The sequence below is a fragment of the Fukomys damarensis genome, unplaced genomic scaffold, assembly GCF_012274545.1.
Source record: "Fukomys damarensis isolate Sample0158 unplaced genomic scaffold, DMR_v1.0_HiC HiC_scaffold_1, whole genome shotgun sequence".
In the NCBI taxonomy this organism is placed as follows: Eukaryota; Metazoa; Chordata; class Mammalia; order Rodentia; family Bathyergidae; genus Fukomys; species Fukomys damarensis.
The window spans coordinates 55,025,173-55,038,617 of NW_022900913.1; the positions used below are offsets into that span (position 1 = coordinate 55,025,173).

The 13,445-nt window shown below is 44.8% G+C and overlaps 1 protein-coding gene across 1 annotated transcript in view; it reads right to left on the minus strand.

Annotated features, from left to right (window-relative positions):
* The window catches only part of Znf366 (zinc finger protein 366), a 68,312-nt gene that overhangs the window by 6,467 nt on the left and 48,400 nt on the right, over nucleotides 1-13,445 (minus strand). Inside the window, exons 3-4 of the mRNA XM_010637331.2 lie at nucleotides 10,435-10,626; nucleotides 1,011-1,185 (exon numbers count right to left, since the gene is read on the minus strand). Of these exons, the coding sequence (XP_010635633.1) occupies nucleotides 1,011-1,185; nucleotides 10,435-10,626 (367 nt within the window). The remainder of the gene's footprint in view (nucleotides 1-1,010; nucleotides 1,186-10,434; nucleotides 10,627-13,445) is intronic.

Below are 13,445 nucleotides of genomic sequence, written 5' to 3' on the forward strand. Positions count from 1 at the left end.
TGTGTGTGTGTGTGTGTGTGTGTGTGTGTGTGTGTGTACCGGGGATCAAACTTGGGTCCTTGCGCTTGCGAGGCAGACTCTGGAATTACTGAGCTAAATCTCCAGCCCTACCCATGACTGTCTTTTGTCTCCACACACAGACCTCCTGGAAGGCAAGGATGGCCTCATCCTCTCCAATCTGTCATCATATGTAAGCTGGATTGGACAGAGGTGTGTTTACTGCCTATCAAAGGACTGGTTGGTTAGGTGAGGAGGGAGGAAGCCTGCTAATCAGTAGGTCTGGAACATAAACTTTTCACTGCTAAGTACCCTGGGGCTGTGAAGATAAAGGAGGCAAGAACATTTCAAATTCAGTGAAGACTCAGTTGGGGGGAGACAGAAAGCCCTGCTCTATGATCTGCAGGAAAATTGTCCCTGCATGAACAAGGAGTGGGGGACCTTGGCTGCTATGAACACACTTCTGATGACAGCACAGTGGGCAGACCTGTTTTTATAAAGGAAATCAAAACCACATGCACTTTAACAGCAGTGTGATGCAGTGGCTATAATAAAGACTGTGGAGTCAGAAAGGTGTGCGTTCAAATCCTGACTCTGCCACTTTTCATGTGAGCCATTTTGGGCAAATTAATTTCTTAAAGCCTTGGTTTCCTCATCAATAAAATAGAAATGTTTTATATTATCTACTCCATCTTGGAGTAGATGCAATAATTTAAGGAGCTAAGGCACCTCATGCGGAGTCTAGAACAAAGAAACCAATACGGGTACCAAGTGGTATCATCATGTTCCACATTTACTCTCTATGACTTCCTTGAACTTATGGCCTTTGATATTAGCATTACATGTTTTCAAATAACATTTTAAGTCTGCTCCTGCTATTCCTCTGGGGTCCTGACAATTATATTCCTATTTTGATGAGAGTGATCCCCCAAAGCAACACCCCATAAAGCCACATTTCACTCCCGCGTGCTGCCCATAAGCCCTGCAGCGGGGACTTCCTGGACATGTGCTACCTTGAGTGTGAAGGCCCCGCTCCATCACTCCATGCTTGACCTTCATGTGGCGCGTCAGGTTCCCCTTCAGGGTGAACTTGCTTGGGCAGTAGAGGCACTTGAAGGGTTTGCTGTCTGAGTGCAGGTGCATGTGGCCCATCAGGTTGTGCATCCGGTTGAATTCCTTCCCACACAGCTGTTGGAGACAGAGGTGAGGAGAGCACAGTCATCCTGCCAGGGACACCTGCCTCCAAGCCCAGGAGGGACAGAGTGCAAGGGGCCACGTCCACTTCCACTCTGTGTGGACCTTAGTGTTTCAAACTGCTTCCAAGGAACCATGTCAGGGAGGGGCTCAGAGGTGGTGCAGGGAGGGACAGACGCATGAGACAGGGGTTGGTGGTGTCCCGGGATCCTTAAACACAAGGGTAAGAATTAGAAAGCTTCTTTTGAATGCCACCTTTGGAAAGGAGAAGAGCTGATCTGAAAAAGTAGATTCTGGAACTAGTTTTCTTTATTAATAAGGAGATGACTACATGTTTAGTATTTATGGAGTATCTACAATATGGAAGACATTCTAAGTCTGCCTAGAAATAGCTTGATTATCACATCAATGTTAGTGGGGCTGGAGCCGGGATAAAAAATTCAGGCCACTGGACACCAGAGGTTACCCACTACTTTGTACTGCATTCCCCCGACATGGCTCTTCTGTTAGACTATATCAGACTGCATACCTTTCTAAATTTTAATTTGTTAATCATTGGGGTAAATTTCAAAGTTAAAAGAAACAGAGAGAGAGAGAAACGAGAAAGAAACAACGAGACATCTAAGGGAAGGAAGTGTCTTTCCTCCAGGTAGGGATTTGAAGACATGAGAATACTCTCTCAGGAATACACAAAAGTCAACATGTTTTACTCATTTCTTTTGCATAATTTTTCTCCATTTTCTTCCAAGTACTGTACCAGTGCTTGATGGATCACAGCAGTGGTTCTCACACTGGTTCCAGAAGAGCAGTCCCTTCCTTTCAAAGGCAGTATGTGCGGATTCTGGATTGAATTGTTATTAATGAAAGCAACAATTCTTTAGGGTTATGAGAGTTGAGCTGACTTGAAGGAATGGGCAGATCGAATACATGATGATTCTCTGAAGTTGGCCTGAGAGGATGCAGGGTGGTAAGAGGCAGCCAGCCCGGGCTGGCACATTTCTCATAGATAATCTGCAGATGAGTTATGAGTGGCTGGTTCTGTATTTTTGAATAATTCATATTTGGGGATATTAGGTACTCATTCCCTTGTTTCCATACTAGCAACAGTGAATGTGGCATCCCAGGTGGGGTTGCAAGCTTAGCACCCCGAACACTGCAGTCACTTGAACTGGCAACCCCAGAAAAGGATGAGGGATTGATCTAGTTCCAACTTCCTTGAGAGAAGCAATGTGTGGGATGGATACTTGTTTTCTTTTATTCTTTTGTTTTATCCTGAACACAGAGTATTAAGATATCAATCTGTGGCTCTATTTTGGTACAGCTTAGTATATCCATTTCTTTATTATGGCTAAAGAAATAAAATTTTGACTCTAGAAAGTCCACATTAGAGATTCTACATTTCCAGTCCTGGATCATTTTTAGACAAAGTATATCTCTTTGGGTTTGTGGAACTGTTCCTGATTATTTGGAGAGACGTTGCTGGTTGCAGTTGCCGAGTATGACCAGTACCTCCATGAGTACAGTATTTGTTTAAACTGTTCTCACTGGTAGATTGCAAAACACACAAAGGCTGTGTCTGCACTTTTATCGTACCCCTTGCCTAACTAATGCATCGTGGGTTATCAGTAAGAATCTGTTGAGTGTAGTGGTGGGGCACAGTGCCGCAGAAGAACTGATAGAAAAAAAAAATCCTCAAGTGGTGAATCACAAGAGGCGTAGAGGGAGAAAGGCTGAAGGCTGGAAGGTCAATTAGGCTATTGCACAAGTCCAGCATGGATGGAGTCCTATAGGACAGACAGTCATCACTGAAAGGAAGGCATGAGTGCCTTCTAAACTTGCTCCCAGGATGGGAGAAATTCATCTTTCAGTTGTATCTGTGGTTGCTAGGTATGAAAAGCTGGACTGGCCTGCAAGGATTTCGTGAAGAATGTGGAATTTTAGCCTAGCCTTGGAGAATGTGTAGTGTCCTTTGTTTTGACAAAAGGATAAATCTCTCTCTCTGTCTCTGAAAGTTCGCACTGCGTAGTTCAAGCTGGCCTTGAACTCATGGTGATAGTCCTGCCTCAGCCTCCCGACTGCTAAGATTAAAGGCATGTGTCACTTCATTAGACATTGTTAGACATTTGTGTCAAGTTTACAGCACGTGTGAGTAATTGTCACTGTTGTGATAATGATCCATTGCCTATGGCTGTCTTACCTTCTGGAACTTGGGGCAGGGCAGACTAGAGGGGTGTGCCCATCACAATGGCTATCCCTGGGTGCAGGCAAGCCACTTTTTAGTGTATTTTTCTACTCTATTTTTCTGGCTCAATTCATTCAGTACTGAAAATTTTGGAACATTTTAGTAATACTGTACAAGGGGACATGATGACTTTAAAATGATACTGTCCCCTATAGTCAAGACCTGTGGCCTCAGGGAAAGTCCATGTGGGACATGACTGGTCAGGTATATTACTTTGTGTATGGTTGATAAAGAAATTATTTTTTGTGTGTTGTCAAAATTTAATTTTACATACAAGAGTTATCCTGTGTAGTTTATTGTAGCCTACTGTAAGCACTAATAGAGAGCTTTGCCAGAGCTACAGGAGGAGAATCAACTCCAAAAGGTTTTTGGGTCCCCAAGTAGTGTCCCACGTAATCTCTAATGGAAGAGTCACCTCCTTTTCTTTGAAAACAATCTCAGTATCAAGCACAGAGCCACGCACATAGTGCACTTAGTGAATATCTAAGTACTGCATTTGGTTGAAAGAATAAAACAATTTAGGGAAATATCATTACCCCATGCAAAATTCTGTAAAGTACCAGTACCTATGACCATTCTCATCCTTTTCCCCACTAAACCCATACACATTAGTTTGCAAACTAAAATCCTCACCAGCAGGATGGAGCCAATTAACTCTGGATGTGAGACACCTGGGGTTCCATTCACATCTCAAGGGTAGGTATTTAACTTCTTCCTCTCAGCCCCTGACCCTTCCACAAAGCCCTCTGGTCCTTATCCAGAATACCTGGCCTCTTCATCTGCCTTGGAAGATTATCTTCACATGACAATGCCCAAGATTATCTTCACATGACAATGCCCAAGATTATCTTCACATGACAATGTAAAGATATTTTATGTCTCTGAAATTCAGAGGGAAACCTCTCAGACTGTTGGTGAAGTGGGGCCAGAGAAAGAGGCTGGGCCAGCTAATGATGGCACCTTGAGTTAAAGTTTGAGATATAAATTCGAAGCAGAATCACTGCAGCCAGGGAGGGGTGTTGGACTGGAGGGAAGAATGGCTGGGAGTTCCAAAACTCAAATTTCTCCTCTGGGAGAAAGCAGCCATTTAATTTAAAGTCACTTTTAATCACAAGGTATGAAGCCAAGATCTAGCCCTGGTCAGGACCCGCTGGATAATCTCCTACAAAGGTGTACAGACATGAAAATAAAGTAGGTGCGGGAAGTTGATGGAGTGGTAAGGACTCAGCTTTCATCTTTTAAAGAGAGGGTGGGCCACAAAGTTCAACTAAAAGAATGTGAAGGCCCTGGGCTCAATCTCTAGTACAGCAGGCAAAGAAGCTGGGTAGAACGGTCTGGGTCCACCAGGGCTGCTCGTTACAGAGGTGAAGCAGAGGGCATCCTTGTTGAGATGACCACTGGAAAGATGAAAGTTGAGATATCTGACCTATCATTTAAAAAACAGGCTACATGGTCATGAGGTTTTAAGGTGACAGAGCAGGCACACAGGTGACGGTAGGAACCCAGAACGATAGAGAACTTTGTCTCCTGTACGATGTTGACAATAACCACAGTTTCTTATGAATGATGTTGGGAGGAACAAATGAGATAATTCATGTGAAATACTTGGCAAATAGTAAAGGCTCCATAAATATTAGCTTGTATTACTATCATTATCTAGTCTATGGTCAACTGTTTAACATTCCAGAAATAGAAAGATCTTTGAAGACGAGGGTGCTGTGCTTTTCAGCAAATTAACTGGAGGGGATGTCAAAGCCAGGACCAAATGAGGAATTCTCCAAGTAAATCCCTGCTGACTGACCTGTGGCCTAATAAAAATGTAAGCAGTTGCAATGGCCCATCCTGGGAACTGTGCATGGAAAGTGAAGATTCATCCCAGGTGGCAGGATGCAGCAGGTCCTGCTACTGAATCACTCAGGGTGCCCTTGAAACAGCTTGCCAGTTCCTGGTTTGTAGCAGGCCTCCTTGCTCTGGGCTCTTGGCATCCTTCTTTCCCAGATCCAGGGCCTGGAGGCTCTTCAGGCACTTGCTGCCCATGATCCCCCAGGACCACGTTGGCAGCCAGCAGTGGCCATGGAGAGGTTGGCTGTGGGCAGAGACAGGGCAAAGGCAGCGGCAGCCACAGGCCAGGGCCAGGAGCTCAGAAAGTCAATAAGAAGCACACTGCCTTGCTGCAGCCAGCCTGAGGTGAGCTTCAGAGCTAAGATGCCCCAGGAAGCCCGTGTTTTCCTTTTCTGAGAGCAAAGGTCGAAGAGCTGCAGCCAACAGCCAAGTAGAATGGCCTCGCTGAACTGCCCTTCCCTTCCATTCTTCCCCCTCTCTCCTTTAATAAGAAGGGTGTTCCTTTCCTCAAAGGGAGAGAGAGGGAGGGAGGGAAAGAGAGAGACTGTAAACTGTCCAAAAGGACCGTGAGAAAACAGGAAGCTTTGAAAAGTACAAGAGAAAGCAAGATGAAATCTATTTGCAGGCTGGCCCCTGGGGACATGTGAGGCATTGTTAAGCAGGCAGTTCATACAGCTATATCCTTCCTTCTGCCAGAGGAGGCTGTACTGCCAAAAGGCTGCTATCTGGTCACTGCCTTAACCCCCTCTTCGCCAGCCCGTGTGCCCCCTGTGGTTTCTCCCACTTGGAGCATCACAGAGCTTGAGGGGAAACAGCCAGTTTGGCAGAAGAGGAAGTGGAGACCCTTTTCAGGGAGACCTCACCCCTCATCTAAAGGCTCTGCCCTCTACTCCAGCCTCTGCTGCAGATGACCTGGTGATTCATAACTTAGGCAGCTCCCAGCTTCACCCATCTCAAAAGAGAATTTGTTCCGGAAATTCTGGATGCCTGCTTTTCCTGGACAGGTTTCCAAAGACGGCAGCTGGTTCTTTGCTGTTATGGAGTGTGGCTGCTACAAGGATAGTATGCAGATCAACCCCTGTGTGCTTACGCAGAATATGGGAAACGTATTTCTAAAACATGGCTTCAGGCTACAGGCACAGGTCTCTGGACAAACTCCAGCTGGCTCTAAAAAGCAAGGAGTTCAGAGAAGCAAGGAGTCCAGCAGTCAAATCAATAGCAAAAGAGTCCAGAAAGGCAGTGATTTTTTTTATATAAGCAAAAAGAAACATAGACTGGAAACCTTTCCTCTCCTCTAATTTTCCATTCTATTGTTAATGCCTAAGCCCACAGTTAGTGAATATTTCTGCTTGCTGGAGACAGCTGTTGCCACTGAGCACAGGGTCAGAGAGAACTATTTCATGCTACAACAGGGGAAGGATTTATTTCAGAAGAGAATTTTAAAGGTGAGAATCTCAAGAAATTTGAATGTGTTACTAAAGATTCTCCCTTGATGCCAGTTCTTGGGTAAAGGAGAGAGTGCTAGATAACTGCTGAAGTGTGGCAGCAGCAAGGCCTGCCATGGCAAGCATGGGAAGAGAAAGCTCTTTCCTGGCACCAAGACCAAGCTTGGGTTGAGTTCTCCGGCTTGTTCTCCAACATTGCTATGTGGCCAGCCAGCCATTTGTCTCTGATGGTTTTGAAATGCATAGCAATGAGAAACTGGCCTCCATCCCTCTCCCAACTTCCAAAACCCAACAACCTTCACACAGGGTCAGATTTCCAAGAATCCGGCACAACACAGATGGGACCCCAGGTCCATGGGACACCATCTGGAACTGGCTCCTCCCCAAAGTGTTTAAAAACACTGGAAGCCTGTTGAATAATTTGTGAACTCAGACATGAAAAAGGGTGGGAATACTTCCCAGGGATTTGTGACTTTTGAGGATGAACAGTCCAATTCCTGTGCCAGGTCATCTCCCGTTGGGAAGTATGAACTGTGCATCATTTCAAAGCTACAGAGGAATCACCTGGCACTCACTTCCCAGGAGACAGGGGGCTATGTGTCCAGGTGACCAACACCCATCACTGTTCTTTCAGAGATGTTTAAGGATAGAGACAGTTCACTTAAATTTGAAAAAAATACCCTTCCAATTATTTTTGACTAATAATAAATAACACTCTCTACCTGGCCTCCTCACCTATGGTGTAACCTCCTGAGAGGATGTGGCCATCAGCAGAAGTGCCTTTTCAGATGACCAGCCCAATTCCTGTGCCAGACCCATCTCCCATTGGGAAGTATAAACTCTGTATGGTTTCAAGGCTGGCCTTCTACTTCACCCTCTTTCATGGGAACTGATGATGTGGATCAGACATCCAGAGCCTAATCAACCCTCAGGGAGAGGCAAAATGGAGTTTCTGAGCCCTCAGGCTGACACGGCACACCCTTGGGGTAGAGGATGGTACATTGTCATGGGGTGGAGCAGGGCACAGCCATCCCTGAACAGAGACCTGACACATCCAGCTAGGACGGCTCACTGCAACATTGGGCCCAGGCTGCATTGCTTTATGAGGTTTCTGTGTATCAGAGCCACAGTGAATTATCTAGATCCTCAGACACTATTTGTCCCAAGAAATCCAGGCTCTTGGAAGTGGAAGCAGACCTGCCTCTGTGTCCTCAAATCTCAAAAGCCCTCATGTGTCCATCCACCAGGAGCACTGTCTTTCAGGTTGTACCACTACTGCTGGATCAGAATAGATAAGGTATAGGCGGTTGGACTAGACTGGTACGGATTTTTTTTTTAGGGGATAAATCAGACAATGACTTCCTTCATGTTTTAACAACTCAACTCCAGAACAGTCGAAGAGATAAAATCATTATTCATGCTTGAAGCCCAAGAGTAAACAGAGCACAGGGAATAAAGAACGGCCAAGAGAGCCTGCCTGCACCTCTGCTGTAAGAGACAGTGAACCTCTGCAGGAAGGAACGGTGCTTTGGAGTGAAGCACTTTAGGGGTTCAGTGGAGTAGGAAGGAAATCAAAGAAGTGTCTGAAGAGAGAGAAGAAATGCTCTGTGGCTGCCCTCTCAGGTATACAGCACAGAGCCCCTCACTCAGGAGGGTCCAGAGTTGGATTTGATGTCCTGACCTCACTGCATTGCGATTCTTAACACTGTCTGATCATTCCATTTTGCACTGGGCCCTGAAAAATCATGTAGCCTGTCCTGCATGCTGCTTCCTCTCATTTTAGCTTAGCTGACTCAAGATGGACATAAATTGACTTTCAAACCACTGGGAACTTGGAGAAAAGGAAGGGAAACAGAAGTGGGTGGCAGGAAAAGGACTGGGGGGAGAAACCTCCCTCTGCAGTGTCTGGACAATACCCATACCGTCTAGGGAAGCTCTGGTTCCTGACCCCTCACCCTGGCCAGGAGTTGCCAACACAGGAAAGAAGTCAACTTCACAGGGGGTTCCTTCAAGAGGGGGCCACTGTGCAGAGGAATGAAAGCAACAACAGCCCCGGGAAGCAGGGAACCCTACTTCAGGAATATGGACCTGGGAGAGCGTCATTCGGACCCCAATCCACAGTAACAGAAAGAAGGAAAACCTCCATTTCAAACAGAAGAGTACTACAATGCCTAATGAAGCATTTCCCTCTTCTGGCTTCAGCCATTTCTTTGTGACCAGGATGACACTTGTCCATACAATCCTTATACTACCCGATTATATATGCAAGACTCCTCTTTTTAGAAGTGGAGAAGGAAACAATGTTGGGGCTGGGGAAGTCTTAGCAAGCCTAAGAGCTCTAAGTCAGACCAGCTACTGCCTTGTGATTCACCAATCTCCTGCTCACACATTTCCTCTGCCAGTGAAATAAAATCCAAATTAATCTGACACAGAAATTTTAACAAAGATGCTCTATCTCTGTGCTATGTGGGCACTTGAGAATAAATGAAAAATACTCTAGCTGACTGTGCTCTTAGCCAAAGCCAGCATTTCTGTGGTGCTTTCAAAGGCTACCTTTGGAATTCCTTTTCTGTCTCTATTTGTGCAATATTTTTAATTGACATGCATTAATTGTATACATTTATGAGATACAGTGTGACATTTGTATTCATCTATACAGTGTGTGATGATTAGGTCAGTGTAATTAGTACATCTATCATCTCAAACAGTTTTCATTTCTTTGTGTTGGGAACACTCAAAATCCTTACTTCTGGCTATTTTGAAATATGCAATAAATTATTGTTAATTTTAGTCATTTTACTGTGTTACACAATTCTATGACTTACTCCCCCAGTTGTATTTTTGCACACAGATCCCCATCAACCTCTCTGTCCCTTCTTCCTCCTCCCCTTCCCAGCCTCTCACAATCACTATCTTACCCTCTACTTCTATAAAATCAACTTTTTATCTTCCACATACAAGTGAGACCACATGGTTTTTTGTCTTTCTATGCTTGGCTTATTTCACTTAACATTGTATCTATCCTCCAGGCTCATCCACATTACCACAAATATCAGGATTTTATTTTTTATGCCTGAATAGTATTACAAATTTGCTTCATCCACTCATCCTTTGATAGACACCTAGGCTGATTCCACATCTTGGCTATCATGAATAATGTTGCAACTACCATGAGCTCTGGCCATCTCACTACCAAGCAGATGCTACAAGGAAAGAAAGCTGCATGCCAGGACCCCTTTCATCCTCACTGGGAAGCCTATCTTCAAATCAGAAGGTTCAATTCCAAGTGTGAGAAGGGGAGGAAGAAAGGTGAGGGAAAAGGGGGTTTTTGCTGGAAGCTGGAAGCTCTTCTGACTTTTCTCTCTGTTCTACTCATTGGCTTGGAAGGTTTCTCTTCTGCTCTGGGGCAGAAGTTCTCCACATTGGCTTCATCCTGTACCAATTCCATTATCAAATATCCCTTCTTCCATCCTCAGACTTTCCCACTGATGTCACAGTGACGCAAACAGGACCAGCCAAGGGCTAATGTGAGCACAGGTATGGTGGAAAGAGAGGCAGGTGGCAGATAGGACTTAGGGCTGGCCTGGGAACTATGCGGAGCCTCACTAGGCCCCTGATGAACCAGATTAGAAGGTTCTCAGGGGAATCCTCTCCACTGGGCATGCACACAATCCTGAACTTGTGCACAGCCCTGAATCTGCCCTTTGCACTCACCTTGCATTTGAAAGGCTTCACATCAGAGTGGACAATCATGTGCGCCTTGAGGGTCTGTTTCTGCACGAAGCTCTTGTAGCAAAGGTGACACTGGTAGGCACGAATGTTGGTGTGGATCAGCACGTGTCTTTTCATGTTGGCCAGCAGGGTGAACTCCCGCCCACAGATCCCGCACTTGTGCTCCTTCACACCCTGTGGGAAGGCCAGAGTCAAGATGTCTGTGGTTAATGGGAAGCAGGCTTCTATGAGGTTAGAGGCTTTGTTTTTCTCCCCACTACATAATCCACAGAGAGCTCAGTCAATGTCCACATGGTGTGGCATTAGCCTTATTATTTTCTTGAAAAGTGTAGATTATATACCCCCCCACCCCTTCTGATCACAGATCTCTAGAGAAAACGAGCTATTGCTTTTGTTGTTCCTACTACTGCCCATATAATTCTACAATAACAGTTTCAAAGGATTAATACGATTTGGGTAAGAGCACTGTGGAGTGATATGCAAAATGAATCTATAATCCAGCTTTCACAATAACGAGAAAACAAAATCTAAATTGATGCTATTGTTTCCCACATTAAAACTGATGTCCCCTTAAGTACTCATTATCAGACTCAAAAAATCCCAGAAGAACAACATCCTCACTTCAGTGGATCACAACCTGGAAATTGCCCTTTCCAGTTGGTGCCCCGGCTTCCCTCCAGCTGTTGGGACAGTGTGCCATGGCTCTGGAGTCTTCTCTAACTGAACTTCTTCTGATGCAGAAACATGACAAGTGACAACCCTCTGAATTACAAAACAGGGCAGGAGGTTGTCTAGTTTCCTTGACACCTGTAGAAAAGTGTATGAGTACCTGAGCATCAATGTCCCCAGTTTAGAGCATTTCCAGGGACTCACAGCTTGAGGAGAATTATTAGCTAAACCTGAGCTATCAGTATTTCCCTGAAAATGGCTGTGCAAGTTATCTTGATCCAGAACCACCTTGTTTTGTTTTGTTTTTGAGACAGGGCCTTTCTACATGGCTCAGGCTGGCCTCAAACTCATGTGCTCAAATGATGCTCCCACCTCACCTTCTTGAGTTGCTGAGATGTCAAGTGTGTGTCACCACGCTCAGCCAAAATAACTGATGACAAGGAAAACTTAGAGAACCATAGTACTGAAATGATTCTTACAGGATTAATTAGAACAAATTCCAAAAGAACAAACTTCGAAAAATAAATATTGCCTAGTGTCCACAGTGGCCTAAGGAAGAAAGGATTTGTTCCAAGCTCAGTTCTGACTGTCTGTATTTCCATTTATTTAATCTGTGGCATGGTAAGACAGTGCCACTCCTTGGTTTTGGTGAGTCCATGGTACTAAAGGGTAGGTTCAGATCTCTGCCCAGCTATTTACTGGCTGTGAAACCTTGTCTAGCCAGATCATTTCCTAGCAAAGATTTCTCAAGATGAAGTGGTAGGTCATAGGAACTCTGGACTTTTTTCTAGCTCAAACACTTTCTCATCTTTGTAGATGAACATGGATTTATACTAAAAGGAGACTTAGGAAAGAACCTCCTTCAAAAATTGGATTTTAACATCCTCTATTAAGATGAGTGTTTAGATTTGTTGCATATTCAGTGAGTTTTGAACTTTGAAATCAATAAAATATTTTCTTGACAGGCTTCAAATTTTACTATCAAATTTTTCTTCTCTCTAGATATTCACTGGGGCCAGGGACGTGGCTCAGTCACACAGGACATACTTAGCATGGATGAAGCCCTTGATGTGATCTTAGAACAACTCCCCTAACTGGGTTGGCTATGATCCACTTATCCCAGATCAAGAAGCCATTAATTAGCCCTGTTTTTGGAATTTCTTAGAGAGAAGTCTGTATCCAAAGACTCACACATGGGCCAGTGTAAAAGGCAAGAGGACAGGAGCCTGGCCATAACTTTGGAGCTATAAAGGAAGCTGTTGTATCTGACAGAAACATTAAAAGGACAGAGGGGGTGCCTATGGGGGTGTTGGGGTGAGGAAGGGAAGGGGCTGGGTCTTTGTAAGTTAAGTGTTTTGGGAGTTAAGTGCTGGTATCAGGGATTCCTTAGTGACCATCCCATGCCTTGGTGTCTATATCTGAAAATCAGAGTCACTCTCCAAGTTGCTGAGAAATGAGTAAGGATCAAATGAGAAGTAAAGCACCTGTCTCGGTACAGCAATTATTCAATAAAGTCTGCCTCTCACTGCTGACTGACACTTCTAATTACAGTGGGTTTCTTTTCTGATTTAAACAAAACTTATTTCAGGTACCAGGCTGTTTCTTCCCATTTGGCTTCATTGTTTATTATCTTAGAGAATCTGTATGTTCTAAAATATACCTTTTGTATGTGGGCAGGGCCCTTGAAATAAGCAAATGCCCTTTGTGGCTAAATCTCAATCTACTTTTATTGATGACTCCTGCATTTGGCAGGCAACTCCCCTCAGATGGTATTTACTGGTGTCTTTTGTAGGGCAGGAGCTGTTTGTGCAGTGCCTGCAGTGGCAGTCCTACTCCTCATCTCTGCTGCAGAGCCAGAAAATGTCCTGTGTTGTGTTCTAACAAATGAAGTCTATTAGAGTAGAGCAGAAGCATTTTCTTGATTGGGCAAAGTCTTTCACTGACCCTTTCAGAATTAAAGAATGTTGTAATGAGACTTCAGCTTGCTAGAAATCTTTCACCAAGAAAGCCACCTAGGTTAAGGGTGAAGATAAAGCTCAACGGGGCAGAACTATCCTTTCTGTAGCTCAAAGCAGACTCAAGTCAGCTCAGCCAGGGCAAGACTTCAGGATGCCACCAGGGCCTTGTTTAATGCAGCCTGAGTGACTCCAGGGTTTGCTTACAAACCCTAGGGCCTGAGTATCTCCTTGAACATCTGAGCTCAGGGAAGATAAAACCAAAACAAACAGAGAAGGATGCTTCCTCTTGCATCCTACCAGACCAACCACAGGCCTCTGAACCCTGGCAGGCAGGACCACAATTCTGAGGGACTGTGCCCAGTGCTG